The sequence below is a fragment of the Apteryx mantelli genome, chromosome 3, assembly GCF_036417845.1.
Source record: "Apteryx mantelli isolate bAptMan1 chromosome 3, bAptMan1.hap1, whole genome shotgun sequence".
NCBI lineage: Eukaryota > Metazoa > Chordata > Aves > Apterygiformes > Apterygidae > Apteryx > Apteryx mantelli.
Window position 1 is genome coordinate 111080881 of NC_089980.1, and position 17705 is coordinate 111098585.

The 17705-nt window shown below is 35.1% G+C and overlaps 1 protein-coding gene across 1 annotated transcript in view; it reads right to left on the minus strand.

Annotated features, from left to right (window-relative positions):
- Positions 1-2000: 2000 nt before the first annotated feature.
- Positions 2001-17705, minus strand: part of PRIM2 (DNA primase subunit 2) — a 107082-nt gene continuing 91377 nt past the window's right edge. Inside the window, exons 11-13 of the mRNA XM_067294157.1 lie at positions 17094-17176; positions 7657-7725; positions 2001-2545 (exon numbers count right to left, since the gene is read on the minus strand). Of these exons, the coding sequence (XP_067150258.1) occupies positions 2318-2545; positions 7657-7725; positions 17094-17176 (380 nt within the window). The 3' untranslated portion in view covers positions 2001-2317. The remainder of the gene's footprint in view (positions 2546-7656; positions 7726-17093; positions 17177-17705) is intronic.

Consider the following 17705-nt stretch of genomic DNA (forward strand, 5'->3'; position numbering starts at 1 on the left):
AAACCCTAAAGTCAAGTTCCTTAAGCATCTAATGCAATCAGCGGAGCCAAACAGATCCATAGAATCATCCCTGGAGTCCACCCAAGAGGGGTTTGGCCGAGAGTTTAACCAACAGGAGAAACCCGACCCAGAGGTATTGGTAACTCCTTGCTTCTTGGATCTGGAACAACCACCCTTCAAGATCCACGGTGTAGAACACTTCTCTTCAGGTTGGATTTCTGTAATTCCTCTGAGTATGTGAAAGGAAGTAAGATTTTCCAGTTTACACAAAGCAGTCACTAAAACTAAATTAAGGAATGATTCAAGGAACAAAAAACAAACAATGAATCCCAACATATTCTCTTTTAACAACCAAAGGCATGTTTTGTTTTTATAGTGGTGTTGCACTGAGCCCTGCACAAGTTATGTGCGCTTAGAGGAACACAATTTAGATGAGAACCCAAGGATTTATTGTTAGTCTGAAATCTTAACAGTAATTAAATAGTTATTAGTCCAGTCACAATGACATTAAAAGTCCAAATCATCCGATTACTGTAGAGAAAATAAAATGCCTAAAATAATGCAGCTAGCAAACGGTTATGTACTCAAACACTTTCCTGTATAGACCCGTTTCTCTGGTGTTATACTCACTGCTCCTCAGAGTCCCATGGTCACAGCACCCTCTTCCCTGGTTGCAGCAAATTGTCAAGAGCCCCTAGTTCTTCACCAGGAAGACATGGATGCTGGTGGTTGGATTGTTTCTTCTCATCTCCAGTGTCCACTTGGGGCAAGTTTATATTTGTCCCCAAATGCTCTACACACTGTTCTTTCTTCATTGGTCTGGTAATTCCACATTACATCTAAATATACATAGTGTGGTTTACTCACTTTAGAAACTTGTTCATTGTTCTGTTATCCCTAAAATCAATTTTACCCAGCTCCTTAGGCTGTATTTCTTTAAGGATCAGTCCTTGGCCACTGGTGATTTGTTTACACCCTGGGACCTCTGGTATCATCCCAAGCCTACACTCCTCCACACTCTTATTTTAATCTAAGGTCATAGATAAATTTATTCTATGCAGAATACCTACTTATTACTATCCATTAGCTACAGAAATATATATAAATTGTTATAAAGTGTTATCTAAATTGTTATAAAATGTTACACCACACAATTATACAAAGGTAGGCTAAAAACAAATTAGGTAATAGTTACCTGGTCATCTGACATTTGCTGTTAGCTTAACAGACTAAAATAAAGCTCCAGGTAGGCAAGAGAAAACCAGACAAAGCAAACCAAGTAAGTCTTAGTACTGAGGCCTTGCAGGGTTAATACAAAGCCTGTGGCCTTGTACTAGCAATGCCAATATTGTATTTATTTGGTTAAAGGGCTACACTGGTAGCTAGGTCACTCTCCAGCAAATGTGAAATGTTGACTTGAAACTCCTTAAACTTTAGATAAAATAAAACTCAGATCCTGCAGATCCCTGGGACAGTACTCCAAGTATAATATAAAATATTAGCTTTACTTAAACTTCCACCTGACCCACAGTGGCAGCTTCTAGACTTAATGCCATTTGTGCATCAGGTGACCTCAACTTTTGGGCAATGGACGGAATTTAAGTGACTCAAAGCTTCATTCAGGCTGCTGTTTAGCTTAGCAAGATACAGGAGGCTCCAGCCACATCCAGACATTGAGGAAACTTTAAAATTGAAAAGGAATATCCCCTAATGTGTTTTTAGCTCCTCCATGATTAGTCAATTGGTGGAGCATCAGCTTTTTGGATTACTTTCTTACACACAGATGTGTAAATTCTACCTGTGTTCTGTTTCAGATTCTAAAACAAGCTCCCTAAATTTAATGCCAAGGTAACTAAATTAGGAAGCTGTTTCCCTCAGCTCCCCACATAACAAACAGAGAGAGTCAGGCTCCACTAGAAGGTAATTTTGACCATAAATAAGAACTCCTACTTAATGATCAGAATTACCATACAAATACAGCTAACAAAGAGAATACCACAAACTTTCATTTTGCACTTTATTTAAGAACAGATAAAAGTGACCATAAAATGGGATAAAGAAATTAAACACTTTGAACGCCATCAAAAAAGCAAAAAACACCTGATATTTAGGTAGTAATTTTAATTCTTATCCTTAAACATGCCCTATATAATAGTATTCTAAAGCAGCAAAAATAAGTATCTTTCTTCATTTTTATCAGCCTATTCAAAGCACTAAATGCTTCTGTTTTCTAGGTATCCAAGTACATATTCCTTATTATAAGGAAGAATTTGGCTAGAGAGGGGAAGGAATAAGAAAGAAAAATCTGCAAAGCTGCTTAGTCTTCAGCAAAGTATGCCTCCAGTCCTTCCAGTTCTGCATCTGCTGTTGTATTTGAAGAGGTGGGAGTAGAATTTGAATTCACGCTTTCCTGACCACTACTTTTTTGCTGAGAGTTTCCCAGATGACTTGGCTCTTTCTTCACTTCTCTACCACCACTTAATAGCTTTTGACTTTCTGCAAAATACTGATTAGGATGATTCAAAGAAAGCCCAATGTCATCAACCTGCACATAAAATGAAAGAAACAGTAAATTATTGTATTTATTTCAAAAAGTTATTTTTAACATTCAACAATAAATTAATTAGTGATTTAGTAAGCACAAAAACTTGAAAGGCATCAGTTTGTCAATACTAGTAGCCTGATAAATCTGTGACATGATAATGTTTATTTTCATGTCAAAATTTCTTTGCTCACATTAGGAATAAAACTACTGCTTTAGCACACAAACAGTATTTTACACTGTTTCTTGTAGTAAAGTCAAAAAACCAGAACATATTAAACAATATAGGCAAAAATAGTACCCCTTTACAAATTCAGGACAACTACACCTTAAAGCAGCATTTCCCTACCAAAGGGAGGGACTGAGACAAGTCTTGAGAGCAAACAGCAGTAGAGACTATCAGTAATTTTTTTTTTAGATCTGCACAATATAAACCTAGATTCTAAATATAAATATGATGCTGTGAATGGAAAATTTCACCTCTTTTCCTAATGTTCCCCAGAAGCCACAAATGCAATTAATATTTAACAAGGCAGCAGGCTATGACAGAAGCCCAATAGATCAAGCTCATCTCTGTTCCATCAGCACCAAGATTAGCACCCTGAAACTGTACAGGATGCACAACCAACACCAAAGTATATTTAAGCTTTTTTTTTTTTTTCCAGTGGAGAAGAATACCAAAAACTAGCATAATGTGCATATGTTTATTGCTCCTTTCTACTGGGCAGGCACATTTTTTCAGCTCCACAGTTATTCAGCAAATGAAAATGCAATTAATGCTTACCAAATACATCAAATCAACAAAGTTTTCAGTTTTAAAAGCAAGCTGTTCTGACATATTCACCACGATCTCAGTTACAACCTTTGCATCTCTTTCCAGAGGCTCAAAAGTTTGAAATGCTTCATATAAAAAGGGCTTCCAGCCTCATATTCAGGTGACCTACACTTTATACGTGCCCACCAGTCCATGTGAACACTATAAAAATTTGAGAAAAATACTGCTTTTATACAACACCGGAAAAATCCCCAAACCTGGGACGCAATAAACCAAGGAGGACTAGGTGCCATATACTGCTAATTTTCTGCTCTCAGTATCTTCCCTTTATCCTGGAAGGGTGGAGCTGATTCAAGCACAATAAATGACAGTGCTTACACACAGAACATCACTTGAGGACATGGACCGTGTCTGATTTAACACACCAAGAACCACCAGCTTAAATTTCAGGCATTTGTGAATATCGTGAAGCAGAGAATCAATGTGCTTTCTAGATGGAATCCTGATTAAATGCATAACCACAGTATATCTTAGTCTATCAAAAACATGGCTACATATATAACAAAATTTAATTCAGAGATTAAAAAAATATAACAATTGTAAGAAGTGACCTTCACTGGAAAAAATTCTTTAAAATGAGCGACAGGCCTAGCACACTAATTTGGGACTGCCTCCCCCCAAACAAAAAGGCACACAAACAAACAAAAAAAACCCAAATCACTGAATTTCATTTCAGTCTTATCTGGATGAGTTCCATCCAGATAGCTTTCATCCCTGCTCTAATTTCCATTACATGGGAACTAAATTACTTCTTTCCACCAAAAGGGTTTAAAAATAAGCAGTACAATGAAAAGTTAGCTTTCTTAGAAGAAACTCTTAATTAGCTCTATTTTTTTTATCCTTAAAAAAAAATCTAAGTTTTCTTCACACCAATTTAGGATTAATTTTGTAAGTCTTATAAATTTGTTCTAAACTCCTCCCTCCCCAACAAACTAAAGGAAGCTGTAGAAGCCGCTCATTGCATAAATGGAGCCTACAGCAGTGTTTTCAGAGATGACTAAAGGTATTTGGCTGAAAGCTACCTATGGATTGTTAGTTAAAAGCGTAATATGATTCTACACACCACTTCTCCTTTTCAAATTTGAATGCCACTAAAAACTCTGCTGGATGAAGTTTGGACAGAGCTGTTTTAATTAAGAGAATTCTGCCCATTCATCCTATCATCTATTTTGAGAGCCTGAAGAAAGACCAAGTTTTGTTCACAACCATCCTCATTTATGATATTGCAATGCATCAGTAATTCTGTTCTGCATGATTTTGAACAAGGTTCAGTGAATATTTCTCTGAACAGAAAGAATCTGCTCTGGCTGTAACAATGCAAACAAGTTTGACCACAAAAAAATGGAGGTGGAGCCTATACAAATTTCCTTGCTTTTTTTAAGTTAGACTGCTCATGCTACTGTAAAATAGTTTTACAATGCTGTGTAAGTAAAGTAGATTAAAGTACACCTATTTTAAAAGCTTCTTCACTAATTTTGGTGTAAGCATCTAAAAATTAGACTACCAGAAACAGAGAGACTACATTTCTAACAGTTTTATCCCTTCACACTTGTAAATCCATCTGAAATCCACCACGTCCAAAGAATACATTTGCTGTGCAATCAGAAATTTAAGTTTATAACATTTATTGATCCAAATAGAACAGCCTGTCACTTCAGACAGAACTGTCTATTCCATGTAATAAATGATACTATCACAAGACTTTTTTTGGATTCAACACATTTTGCACATATTGACCTTCACACAAACTCTACTTTTATATTTCTGTTATAGCAAACGCTGTTTTGAAAGAAACTGAAGCAATTATTTTGTAGCTGTAGCATCTTTGAGTTTTAACCAAGAACTTTTAAAATGACAGCTAGTAAGGGTACAGCTGATGTTACAAAAAAGCCATGTGGAGCAATCATACTGCTACAGTAAATAATATGTGTTAGCCACATCTAACTGGTGAGCAAGCAATCTCTGTCATCACTTCCTGAGTACACTCCCCTAACAGGAAAAGGTTCTAAGAATACAACTACTGTCCTCTTTCAAATAAAATGGAGACTAGAATAAGCAGCTCAGAAGCAAATACTTGAAGTTAGATGAGGTTGATCTTGTCTATATCATCTCATATTCCTGTTTGACTGATATTCCAGGAAATACCAAGTGTTCTGCCTCTAGCAGTGTTGAAGTCATTGTACTGCTTTCTGTTGAATAAGCTTCAGTAAAATAAGCTGACTTCAGTAAAATTACTTAATAGACTATATAAAAAATTAATAAATAGGAGAAAAATTCAAAACACTATTGCCTCAAGCCATTCAAACCACCTTAAAAAGTAAACAATAGCAGGAGACAACCCTGAACATACTGTATTCCTCCATGAAAGGTGAGGTTTACTGGTGTGGACAGTGTTCCTAAATCCTCCATTTGTAACCTTCTCCATGTCAGAGGGTCTTCACAAGAGAATTTAGGAAACATTAAGTCATCATAGGTGTACAAAACATTTTTCTAAAAATGAAACTTTGACATATTTTTACTACCTGGGGTTTTATCACCTGGGGTGAAACTGAAGACGTGCAGTCTTTGAGACAGCAGTACTTTCAGAAAGCTCTTTATCTAGAGATGTGTATGTTTCTTCTTCCAAAAAAACTCATGGTTCTTATTAAGGAATGCCTGCTATTAAAAGGAATTGTGCTTGTGGCTTGGAAAGTTGTCTATGAAATAAATATCCTCATACCCTAGACACTAATTTACATCTAATTTATGCAGAATTTATCAGAATACTTGAAAGTTATAGCTGAACGAAAAAGGACACAATCATAATGCTTCCTATTATCTCTGGAATATTTTGGTGACCTTCAGGATGGAGGTCTTGTTTGATGACAATTTTATTTCTGAATGAAATGAATAAAACCAGGACAGCGGTAGGACAAAAACCAAATTCTTTTCTCACTGAAGTAAGAGACTCACCAGCTGCAAAGCAGACAGATGATTATTTGGGTAAGCAGCACAGACAAATATTCCTACCACCACAAGACTAAAAAAATTAACATCCTTTTGGAATTTTCTAAAAAACAACAGAAAGACAGTTTTGTTAAAAAGCAACAGACCTTTATGTGCTGATTTATTTTTTGGTTAGTTTTGACCTTGGGCTCCACAGTCATCTTAGGAAAATATTATTTCTACTGACTTAGCCTCACGTATGGCATATATTATCTGTATTTCAAATTATACGTGATTTTTAAAATTTTCTTCCAGATTATTAGAGCTGTTTTATCTTTTTTTTTTTTTTTTAGACTAAATGACAGACTGTCTCTCTCGTATCACAGCTGTGAAGACAGGCAACACTGGATATGGATTCAGAGTATACCTCTGCTGTACTGTACCGCATGCATACGCTTCCTTGTTAGGAGTTTGAGGAGACAGAGTTCCATTTAAATCAAATCTGAAAACCAGTAAGAATCGAAAAGTCAATAACAAGTGTCTCCTGACAGTCATCTAACCCTCAACCATATCTTTAACAGGACTTTTCCACATTCTGATATTCGAAAGGGATGTGTCCATTTTCTGAGTTGTTGAGAGCACAGAGATCTAAAAAGGAGGCTGCACTCCATTATTTCTTCTTGACAACAAAGAATCTTGGACCAATGTGAAAACTGGTTCTTTCAATCATGAAATCATGTAGGAGATTGACTGCTGTATTCCCTATCTTCCAATTTTGTGGAGGATCTTACTTTAATATTTTATTGGAAGCCTGCACTTATTAAGCAAATGAGGAAAGCTCTGAGAAGGTTTGTCTTGAATTAAAAACTAATCACATATGATCAAATTTAAAAAATATCATGCAAAAATTAACAATGCCAACTCTATAAGGGTTGGAAGACTATAGTTTGGGTTGTGTTAGATTAGATACATTCAGCCTACTTTGCTTAAAGCATATCTCCAAAAACATACTTGTATTATGTGTTAAAAATTGCAATTAGTTTAAGAACAGGATATTGAAAACTTAAATTTTATCTATTTCAAGCCATTTAACAGTATTGATGTTTTCAGGAAGCAAGCATAACTCTTTACATCTTGTAACATACACGATATTAATAAAATTGATATATAAATGTAGGTCATTATAAAAATATTTGAAGTATATTTGAAAACATTGAAGTGAAAACTAACAGGACAGACAGCTAATAATGGATGTTAAAACTGCAAATAGTCTCTCCATTTCATTCATGATTTCCAAGGCTTTCCTAAAGACAAAGACACTGATTATAGTACAAAAAAATTAGTAGGTACTTACATCATGTGTCAACTCGAAGTACTTCTGACAGGCCAGCTGGTAATGCATGCCCTTCACTAATTCCAGGATCTATGAAAAGAGGAAAAAAATGTAAAGGATTCAGAAGTAGCACACACTTACAACCACAGAATTCTAAATCTTACTGATATTTTACAGCTTACTGTGACAAAATATTTCGCAAGAGAGAGACATGCATATAATACCTCAGAGAACTTCACGATGCATGACATCTTTGACATTTGTGTATCCTACTAATAACTGACATTTAGAGAATAAATACACCTTATCTGCATTAAAAACAAGGAAAACAACACAGGAAGTTATGCCTGCTCCTTTACCTGTAATTTCACTACCCTTAATTTCAAAAATAAGTTGAATATATATTTTGATAATATAATTCTGACAGTTATTGTCAAACTATCATATTGCAACATCTCTTCCATAATTGCAGATATAAATCTAGTAATTCAAGTGGCTGAAGCATGAAGCAATCAAGTGCACTATTTGTATTTTTATTTTCCACATTACCAGTTCATATAGATGCAAAATAAATACTACTGCACTCCATCAAGAAAATTTAATGCAGACCCTTTAGACAAGTATCTGTAGGAGGGGAATGCTTTTACCTTCAATCAGATTTGTCCTTTATGAAATGAAGTTATTTCTAGTCAAGCTCAGCAGAATATGCGAGTGAATAGCCTGTTTTGAACACCTGTTAGGAAAATCATCCCATCTTTTGTAAATACAATTTGCTTCCCAATTCTACTTCATGTAATCTCTTCTGTGCTGCATAAAGTCCCATTCTTATCAGCAGAATGCAATGCCAGTTGAAATTTTTGAAGTTTCATCACCTCCTCCCTCCTTTATATAATCAAAATGTATACTTTCTCTGCTTATCAAACAGAGAAAGTTGCTGGAATTAAGAGATAACTTCAATGGACAGAAAAATGAATTTCAAGAAACATTAATTTCAAGCCCCCTTCCCAAGGTTGACCTTTGTGTCAAACATAGCAATACACTCCAGCTTAAATCCCTGCAGTCCTCATTATTGGATGACGCCTTGTATTTATTGACAGATGTACAAATAAATTACATTTGCTGAATGGATAAAACAGCACCACATTGCCAAGAAAGTACTTAACTGCACTGTTTCTCTGTTATAGCCCAGCTGATTAAATTTCTATGCCTCTTGCCACTTCCTGTTAAATCCTCTGTTAAATATCAAGGCGAAGACCAACTAGGCAATAAAGTTGGAAATCTGGCATTATAAATATACATATTTTTAGCCCCCCCCCTTGGAAAGTGACTTAAAAAATTAGTGTCACATTAAGTAGTCAAGGACTGATGAAAATTCCTCTATTCTAGAACTTCCACTACATCTATCTAGAACTTCCATTACATTTTATCTCACATGTTCCTGTTTGTTCCTTACAATAAAATTTATATACCATGCAAAAGAGCAATGTTTAGCTCAATGCTAACCAGACTGTATGTTTGTATGCACTGTAAAAAAAAACCTAGCATCCTGAGTTTACTCTTATAAGTATCTAAATAGGAAAAACTAAAATTTCAGATCATTGCAACCAATTTTCACTATATCAAACAGCCATTATGCCCAATATATTTTTCATACTTTTTGGAGTAATGACCAGAAAACCTATGTCTCAGTTAGCTGAAAGAAACATTTGCAGTATTTTGTTTTACAGCATTCAGATTTTTCTAAATTGAATTTTTCCAGCTGAAGTCAACTAATTCAATCCAATTCATAAATATCTTAGACTTTCCTGAAGTTATTCTTCATTTAATTGAAGATTACACCTAATACAAATTATTGCATAAACATACATCTCTAACTTCAGGTGTAAATGTATTTCGAGACTGAGAATCTTAAGCGAGCAAACAAAAAGTTTCATAAGCATCAACAACTACTGAGTATAGAACCCCAAAGCTAGGGTTCTCTTATAATTTGAGGGAGGAAAAAAAAATGAATTAAAAGGCTAGGCATAATACAGTTTGATTTAATTTTTCAATTCCAGACCATGAATTATAGTTGCCTGTTGTATCAGTGGTGCCATTATCCTACTACCCTGAAGAGGGGAAAAGACAAGAATTGATGGAAGCTACCTTTTGATTTACTAGCCCACAATGATTCACAGGATTTCAGATCAAACTACTGCTGTCTCCTCTTCCAGTTCAGGGGGAAAATGGTAACTTTAAGTGATAGATTTCAAAAAAGGCACCACTGACACAGCACAGGTGAAGACAGAATAAAGGGGACCTTATAAATAAACTCTAGCTTTGTAAGAGTGATTATTCAGGATAAACTATTCCAAAACTATGCCCATTTAAGCCTTTGTCCATCCTTACATTAATCTTGACCCATCTTTAGGTAAATCTTGACCCATCTTTAAGGTGGAGAAGAGGACTTCATTGAACTGATACTGCTGACACATACAAAAGCTAGAATGATCATATATCAGAGTTTGCCTTGAGGAACTTCAAAATAATACATTTGTTCTTTAAGAATCTACAGTGTCTCAATCTTTTTGGTCAGCTACACTGCAGTTTCACCAAGGAACTGCTATCTCACTCTGTCAAGACTCCTTCTCAGACCTCTCAGAGACGGGTGTTATGTTGCCACACAGATTTTTCAGCTTTACCACTATTAAAACATCGATCTTGAAGGATAATACTGTAAGAGAGAAACTACCAGCATTTTCCAGTGTATCTGTTCTTCAAAGTGTCTCTTTCTTCAACATTGATAGAGTGCTCCATAGAGCAGATTTCAGGCCAGAAGAGACCAGAAGTCAGCTTTGGCTGGTTGGCCAATTTCAACCAAATTTAACCAATAGGTAGAGGTCAAAAAGCTATACTCTTCCTGCACATTCATTAAGAGTTATGGCTGGGTAAAAAAGACAAGCCAACATTTGTGACTGTCGCAGGGGAAAGCAGTTACAGTGCAGCTCCTCTCCAGTCTAACAGGCAGCAGAAATGCCGGTGAACAATAAGTACCGTAACTAGCACACATGCAATTCTAAATCAGCCACATCACGAGACCCAAATCTCTCTCTCTGGGGTATAATGGAGCTGAGGAATAAGGGGCATATTAAATATATTCAAAGAGCAGCAGGTTTAGTAGATTAATTGACTTTATTAAATTCACTGTTTGGGGAACAAGTTATGAGAAGAAACACAAAAAAAATAAGAACTGCCACAGAATGGAGTTCAGCTAGAAAGGGATTCTCTACGTAAGAGAATAAGAAACTATCCTGTATTTTAAAAAAAGGGAATTATCATTCATAATAAGCATTACTCATCATCATTCCTACTACATTTGTGCTCATAATGAAAGCATGCTTATAGCTGTTTTTCCACTAGTGTTATCCAGAAACAGACTTCCACTCAAAACTACCTTAATTCACAGTAACAATCAGTTTCCTCTACACATATTCAGACGTTTGCACTAAATTGCTTTATTCTGCATGTAACATTAGATACTCGAGAACAAATCTGCTTCTGAGAGGTACTCTTTTTGCTAATTCTTATGTGTCTTTTCTTTCACTGCCATCTGCAACTTGCTTTTCCGATTTTGCTTTACTGACTACTAATGAGGTTAAGATGGTGTTTGGCAGCTGTGCACAGCCACCTGCTTTCTAGATCTTCAGCTTATATAGCTAAGATGTTGCATAGCTGGATAGTTTGGGCTCTGTAATTACCTATTGTTACTTTCACTTATTCAAGGTTAGTTTGTTTTATTGAAAATTGTTGGATTAACTTCCATTTTTAAAAACAGAGTTTTTCTACTATAGATTTAGTTAATTGTGACTCTAACCTTCATTTTATTTCAAAGGTGACTGAAGATATGATTGAGGTGCAACTGCTGAAACATATCTGAACACATTCTTGAGGTTTCAGGTCAGTTTATAACCACCTCAGCATAACTTCTCCCCCAGAGTTCCACAATGGCCTTCACTTCCTGGTTAATACAAGGCATGTGTCCTTCTTGCTGCTTTTAGATATTTCATTTATATTTTAAACTGACCACTATGAATTTCAGAAGGTTTCATTTCTATATAATGTATACATGCATAGTGCAATTTTGTCAGATTTCATTCCTGTCTTCCCTCAGACTCGCTTGTAGTCTAGAGAATCATTGTTAGAACTTTGCCGAAGCTCCTGTTCCTTTTACACTCTTTCATTCTTTTCACTTTCAAGAGTACTTGATCTCAACATTGCACATGATAATATTTAGGTCACTGTAACAGATACTGTGATTTGCATCAGAACAGCAGGGAAAAGCCCTGTCCAGCAACAACACCTGACAGTATTCAAGTCAACTTTATAAAGGTAAAAATAAGAAGCACTCATCATCCCTGAATGAAATATGTTATTATTATCTCTTAAAACATCCATACTTATTTTTCACTCAATATATAGGCCCTCTAGGCTTAAGTCCTTCTTTTAAATATGTCAGTAAGGAACTCAAATACCTAACAAAGGAATAAGTGAATGTTTGAATAAAAAGAATATGTCTGTGACTAAATTTGCTAAAGCGAACCCTGGGCAATCTTATTATATGAAGACAGACATGTTAATTTAAACACTGTTAATCATTTTAAAAGAAAACAAGTTAATACTAATTGGTTTTGGTTACTTGGTAGGGGGTGCTTTTGATGGGGTCAAGGAGTGGGGAGTTTTTTGTTTTGTTTTTTAATTTTACACACTCTACTGCCAAAAGTCACTGGTGTGAAAATCATGTCCATTAACCCTGGCTGCATCTGAGTGTTCCCTTTTTAGATTTCATATACTTTTAAAAGAGCATTAAAAATGTGTATTATGATTAGGAAAGTTACTTCTATTTTTTTCAGTGACATTTTCATTTAACTGACTAATCCTGAATGAGTTTACAGCCACTTATTTTAAAAGACAGCCATGCCCATTCTTACACATGACAGATAAACTCACACTCCTGTTCTGTAAGGAAATGCTGAGGCAAAGCCTGGACTGTTATCAAGTATACAAGCAAGCATCTGAAATATTTCAAAATCAAAAACTAAATTACAAAATAAATAAAACTGAAGTATTTATTTCATGTATGTCCTAAATTCACAGCATAGCAGTTTTAAGAACAATGAGATGAGACGCTCACACTTCATATGTTCTCTATCTTCTTTTCCCTGTTTTCTCATCCTGAATTGTGTGTTTATGCCTGTGACTTTTCCTGTGTGTGCTTCTTTTCTCCTCCTTTCCCTTCTAAATATAAATTTCATGAGCAGTTTAATCCACAATAAATGATGCTACTGAAATATAAAGACCCTTACCTGCCTTCCCCCTAATTCTGGCCCCTCATTCCTGCCATCTCTGCTGTAATGACAGGCCAAAAACAAACCTCCTTCCTCCTCACCCTTTCCCAGGTTGGGGTCCTACAGTTGCATCAGCTCTTTGACCCATTTTACCATATAGCCATGGGGCCAGCAGCAGGAAAGGAATGGAAACTCAACAGGCAGCGATGAACAGAGGTGGGACTTCCTTCCAGAGCAGCAACATCCAGTTACACTAATCAACTGCTCATGGAAATACCCTAAATTGGACACACGGAAACTAAAACAATTAATCTCTTTAACAACAGAAAAAATATATACATTTTAACTCTCCTTTTCATATTATCCTATTCTAAAAGGCATATTATTCAATAATAAAGAATAGCACTCAGCTATACATTTCTATTACATCCTTATGGTGGTTCAAATATTAAATCCAAACTTTAAGTTACTTTCCAGTTCAACCTTTAATAGTTTCCAATTTCATGTCTACTTAATGTATTTTCAACTGCTCTATATACAGTATTATAAAATCCATGTGAATATTCTGAAAGATCTGTGTTTTCTTACAGCCTTTTTTTTTTTTTTTTTAAATCAAACATATTAGCTATGCTTTTCAATGTTTCTGCATACTTCTTGAATTCTCAAGGCTTCTTTTTCCTTTCATGTTGTTCATTTGTTTCACTGCCACAAGCCAGTTCATCAGTCTGGAAGTTCAATAGTTAGACTTTTCTTTTTTTTTTTCTTACCAGAGTGCTTAAATCAGATTTTCAAACAGTCCACTCTTATTAAATCACAAAGAGCCTTCTTATCATTACAATCCCATTTGACAATAGCCCAATATACCTTCTTATTTCTAATCTATTTGTTTCAGCTTATAAGAAATAAATTGAAGACTCGGAAAATTAAGTACTCTGAAATACTATCACTCAATTTTTTCAAATAATTAATTTTAACCCATTTCATGTTAACAGCTACTTTACAGTATTCTACCCATTGATGGTGTCAGTAATACTAACACCACAGCACCAGTAAACACACACTAGAAAGGTCACCGAGTTTGATCAAGAGACATTATATCGAACAGTGACCAGAATATACAGCGGTTTTAATAAGAGAAAGGAAGACTTAGTATTGACCAGTTAAACTCACAATTATCTGCTTAGCTTAGGGTAGTCCTAGTGAAATCAATAAGCATGGTCAGGCTTGAAAAATATACCAAACAGATAACAATTAAACAATGCACACATTTTAGCTGAAAAATGATAAGTGAAGTACAGTGTCAAAATATAGGGTCTATACAGTAAATCAGACAAAGTGCAATCTCAGATAAAATGAAACAAATACTCCTAACACAACTATTGTTCTCAAAATAATGAAAAGACTGAATGGTGTCTTCTATCTATAAATATTTCCCACCTATGGAAAAAGCTTGGCAGTTTTTAGCATTCGTATTTAGACAAACCTACACCAGAGTGTTACAGAGACTTTTTTTTTCCCCTAAAAAGTTTCCTTGAAATCATGTTACTTTTAAACTTTCACACCATACACTTTGAAAGATTCAATCATTTTAAAGCATTTACAGGTTTCGATATAGTACAGACAATAAGTGCCTGAGAGATTTTGGACAGTGAACAATGGTTCTTAACCTACCACTTGAAAATATTCAAAGGATTTACAGTTTCTGGATTAAAGGTCTAACACCTTAAAAATTTCTTGGTAGCAAATGTGTAATGGTACCCTATTTTAGGATTTGAGTTTTAGGTCACTATTTACTTACTGAGGAACTAATTTACTCGGGGGAAGAATCCAGCCACAAAAGCTCAAATTAACTGTATTCTAAGTATCTTAAAAATGCAAATTTTTGGAAAAGAGGTAAATTGATAAAAACGGAGTCCCACAGGATATCAATAGCAATTAATTTTTTTTTATTATTTATTTTAGCCGCAAGTAAAGGAAGACAATATTTAAAATTGGAATAGCTGAAAGAAATTTTAAAAAACTTTGATGCACCAAATTTCACTATGATAATAAAATGATATCACATGAGATTTGCCTAAATCAAGAATATCAATAATAGTTAATTAATAAAATATCTCTTATTTATTTAAATGGTACCATCAAAGCTTACAAAAGCACTACTATGAAGTTACTTGAGATCAGGGCAAAATTCTTCAGAGGCAAAGGAAAATATTTTTAGAGCAATGATCCAGATTTAGGGGTTCAGTTTGGTTTTGTTTTTTTTTTTTTTTGTCAGGGTGGGTGTTTTTTCAGTTGGTTTGGAGCTTTGGGTTTTGACATACAACATGTTAAAAAGCTGCATCCTAGACTTCAAGTTACATGTAGCAGAATGTTTCCTGGTGTTAATCAAGACATCCTCTTAAGTAAGCAATTCAAACAGGGTTGAGATATGGACAGCACACTTGACCACAGTTTAGAATGAGAAGATCTCACAGGATAGCGACAGATTCCTAGGATTCGATAGTGAAAAAGTCTGGCACCAAAACTGCCTTGGAGCAACTATCACCAGCATCTGAGAAGACTCTAAAAAGCCACTGTCTGAACCAAAGGATTCTGAACTGTTATTGGTCATACATGATCAAGCAAAAGTAGCAATGATGAGTGTTGGCCACAAGATCTGTAGGAGATCTTGGAAAGAGATCTGAACCAGCCCTCCTCCTGCTCCTGACCAACTGAAAGACTGTCAGCTATAGTTAGCGTTCCACTATTAATTCTGCTGTAAAAGATCAGTTTCTGCAATTCTGCAAAATTATTTCATTTTTATACCAGGAATGGCCACTGTGCACTCCTGTACCTCCAATTTGCACACACACAAAAACAACCCCAAAACACAGCATGAAGTAAGCTAAGGAACTACACTAAATATAAAGACACTGCTCCATGGGGCAAAGGCACCGAAGAAAACTAGTTAAATCCTACCTGCACAGAGCAAGGAAGCTAAATCAGTTAATCCTCACTGATCTTTCCAATGATTAGCAAGATAAAAATCTCAGAGCAGCATCAATTTTTGATGCTTAAATAAAAGGAAAAAAGCCAGAGGAAAGCATCTTCAGTACCTCTTAGATATATGAAAGAGTTAACTGCTTATTTACATAGTCCAGGAAAAAGAAAACAACAAAAAATCATTCCTAGAAAAAAATCGTAGGGACTTCTAAAATTTGCGAAGAATGACTATGAGTGAACAATAAAAAATTTGAAATGACTGTCTTTTAATATGCATCTTAATTATTTTTTTCAATGAGTCTAATTTAAGTGCAACTTTCACATTCTTTTCTACCCAGTTCAACAGCCTGTTGATACCTGACCGGCAACAGTGATATTCCACATGAACAAAAAAAGAAGAAATGTTTTTCTACAGACTTAAAATAGGTCTCAGGCAGGTAATATACTTGATTATTTTTTGCTGAACTGTCTCAAGCTGAGTTCTAACCTGTATGTGTTCCTTCAGTGAAGGAGATAGTCTTTTCATATCCTTATCCTCTTGCTAGAACAATTAACAGTAGTCACTGTCCTTCAGTATACATGTCAAGATGTTCTAATTTCTGCATTGTCTTTGCTATATAAGATAGGTTTTCAATTTTATGTTACCTTTTAAAAAGCTGCTGAAATCTCTAAATTACACTAAACGCTTCATGTCCTTTTACTGTTTATGGAAAGTTAGCACAAAGGGTAATTAAGAATTTTTTTTTAAGCAGTTTATTACAAAAAACAATGGCTTATGTGTATTGACGACACAGCAGTGCCTTCCACAATTCTGTACAAAATTAAAAAATAAACTCTCCAAAATATTGCCATATTCAATTAAACTTTATTATTACAGTGCAGTAAAATGAAGTAAAACTAAATCCTGCATTGTATACACTATAGTAATAAACCAGCTCATAATATTAAACAATAAACCTGATGACAAGCATCAATGTGCTCCCACGTGGGAGGACTAGAGCAAGAAGGCTATGATTCTGGTTTAAACCTTTTATAAGAGGAGATATTTCACATACATACTGACAAACTGCATACAGCATTCCTATACAAATATAAAGTAAAAATGAAAAGCAGTGCCTCATTAAAGAAAGCTCCAAACAAAATATACCTTACCTGAGTTGTTCCGTTTAGAGGGACCTTGTATGATTGCAGCTTCTGCTTCAACAGCTCAGGATCACTGTGGCGGAATGGGCACCCTGACAGTAAAAAACAAGCAAGCTCACAAACAAGGCTATTTACCCAGGAGTTAGTACAGAAATGCACTCAAGACACCAGCTAAGCTGTTCCTAATTGTCTAACAGCTTATTAATAAAGTTAATTGCTCATGTGTACAATAGCTTACTTTTTTAAAAAAAAAATTATTCCACTGCATAGTTATGAGGGCATAACAGGCTTATGAGTTACATAAAATATCCCAGCATAAACAGGTCACAATTCTCATTCACTGACTGGAAAAGAGTTTTAGTTAGTTCCTTACTGACGACTACAACACTGGTAACTTTAATAGCTATGGCATATTAAGCTACACTTAAATAATATCAGAACACATAACAGCCAGGAAAAATGAAGTAATGAGATCCAACTAGTCTTTAAAGCATAGTCCTTTGTAAACCGTTACCTAAAAAAGTTCCACCACCTAAAACAAGGGTTTTTTGGTCACAGAATTAGTTTTCAGATGCAACTGAATGAACTTAGTGCTAGAATAATAACGGTGAAGTCAGTGCA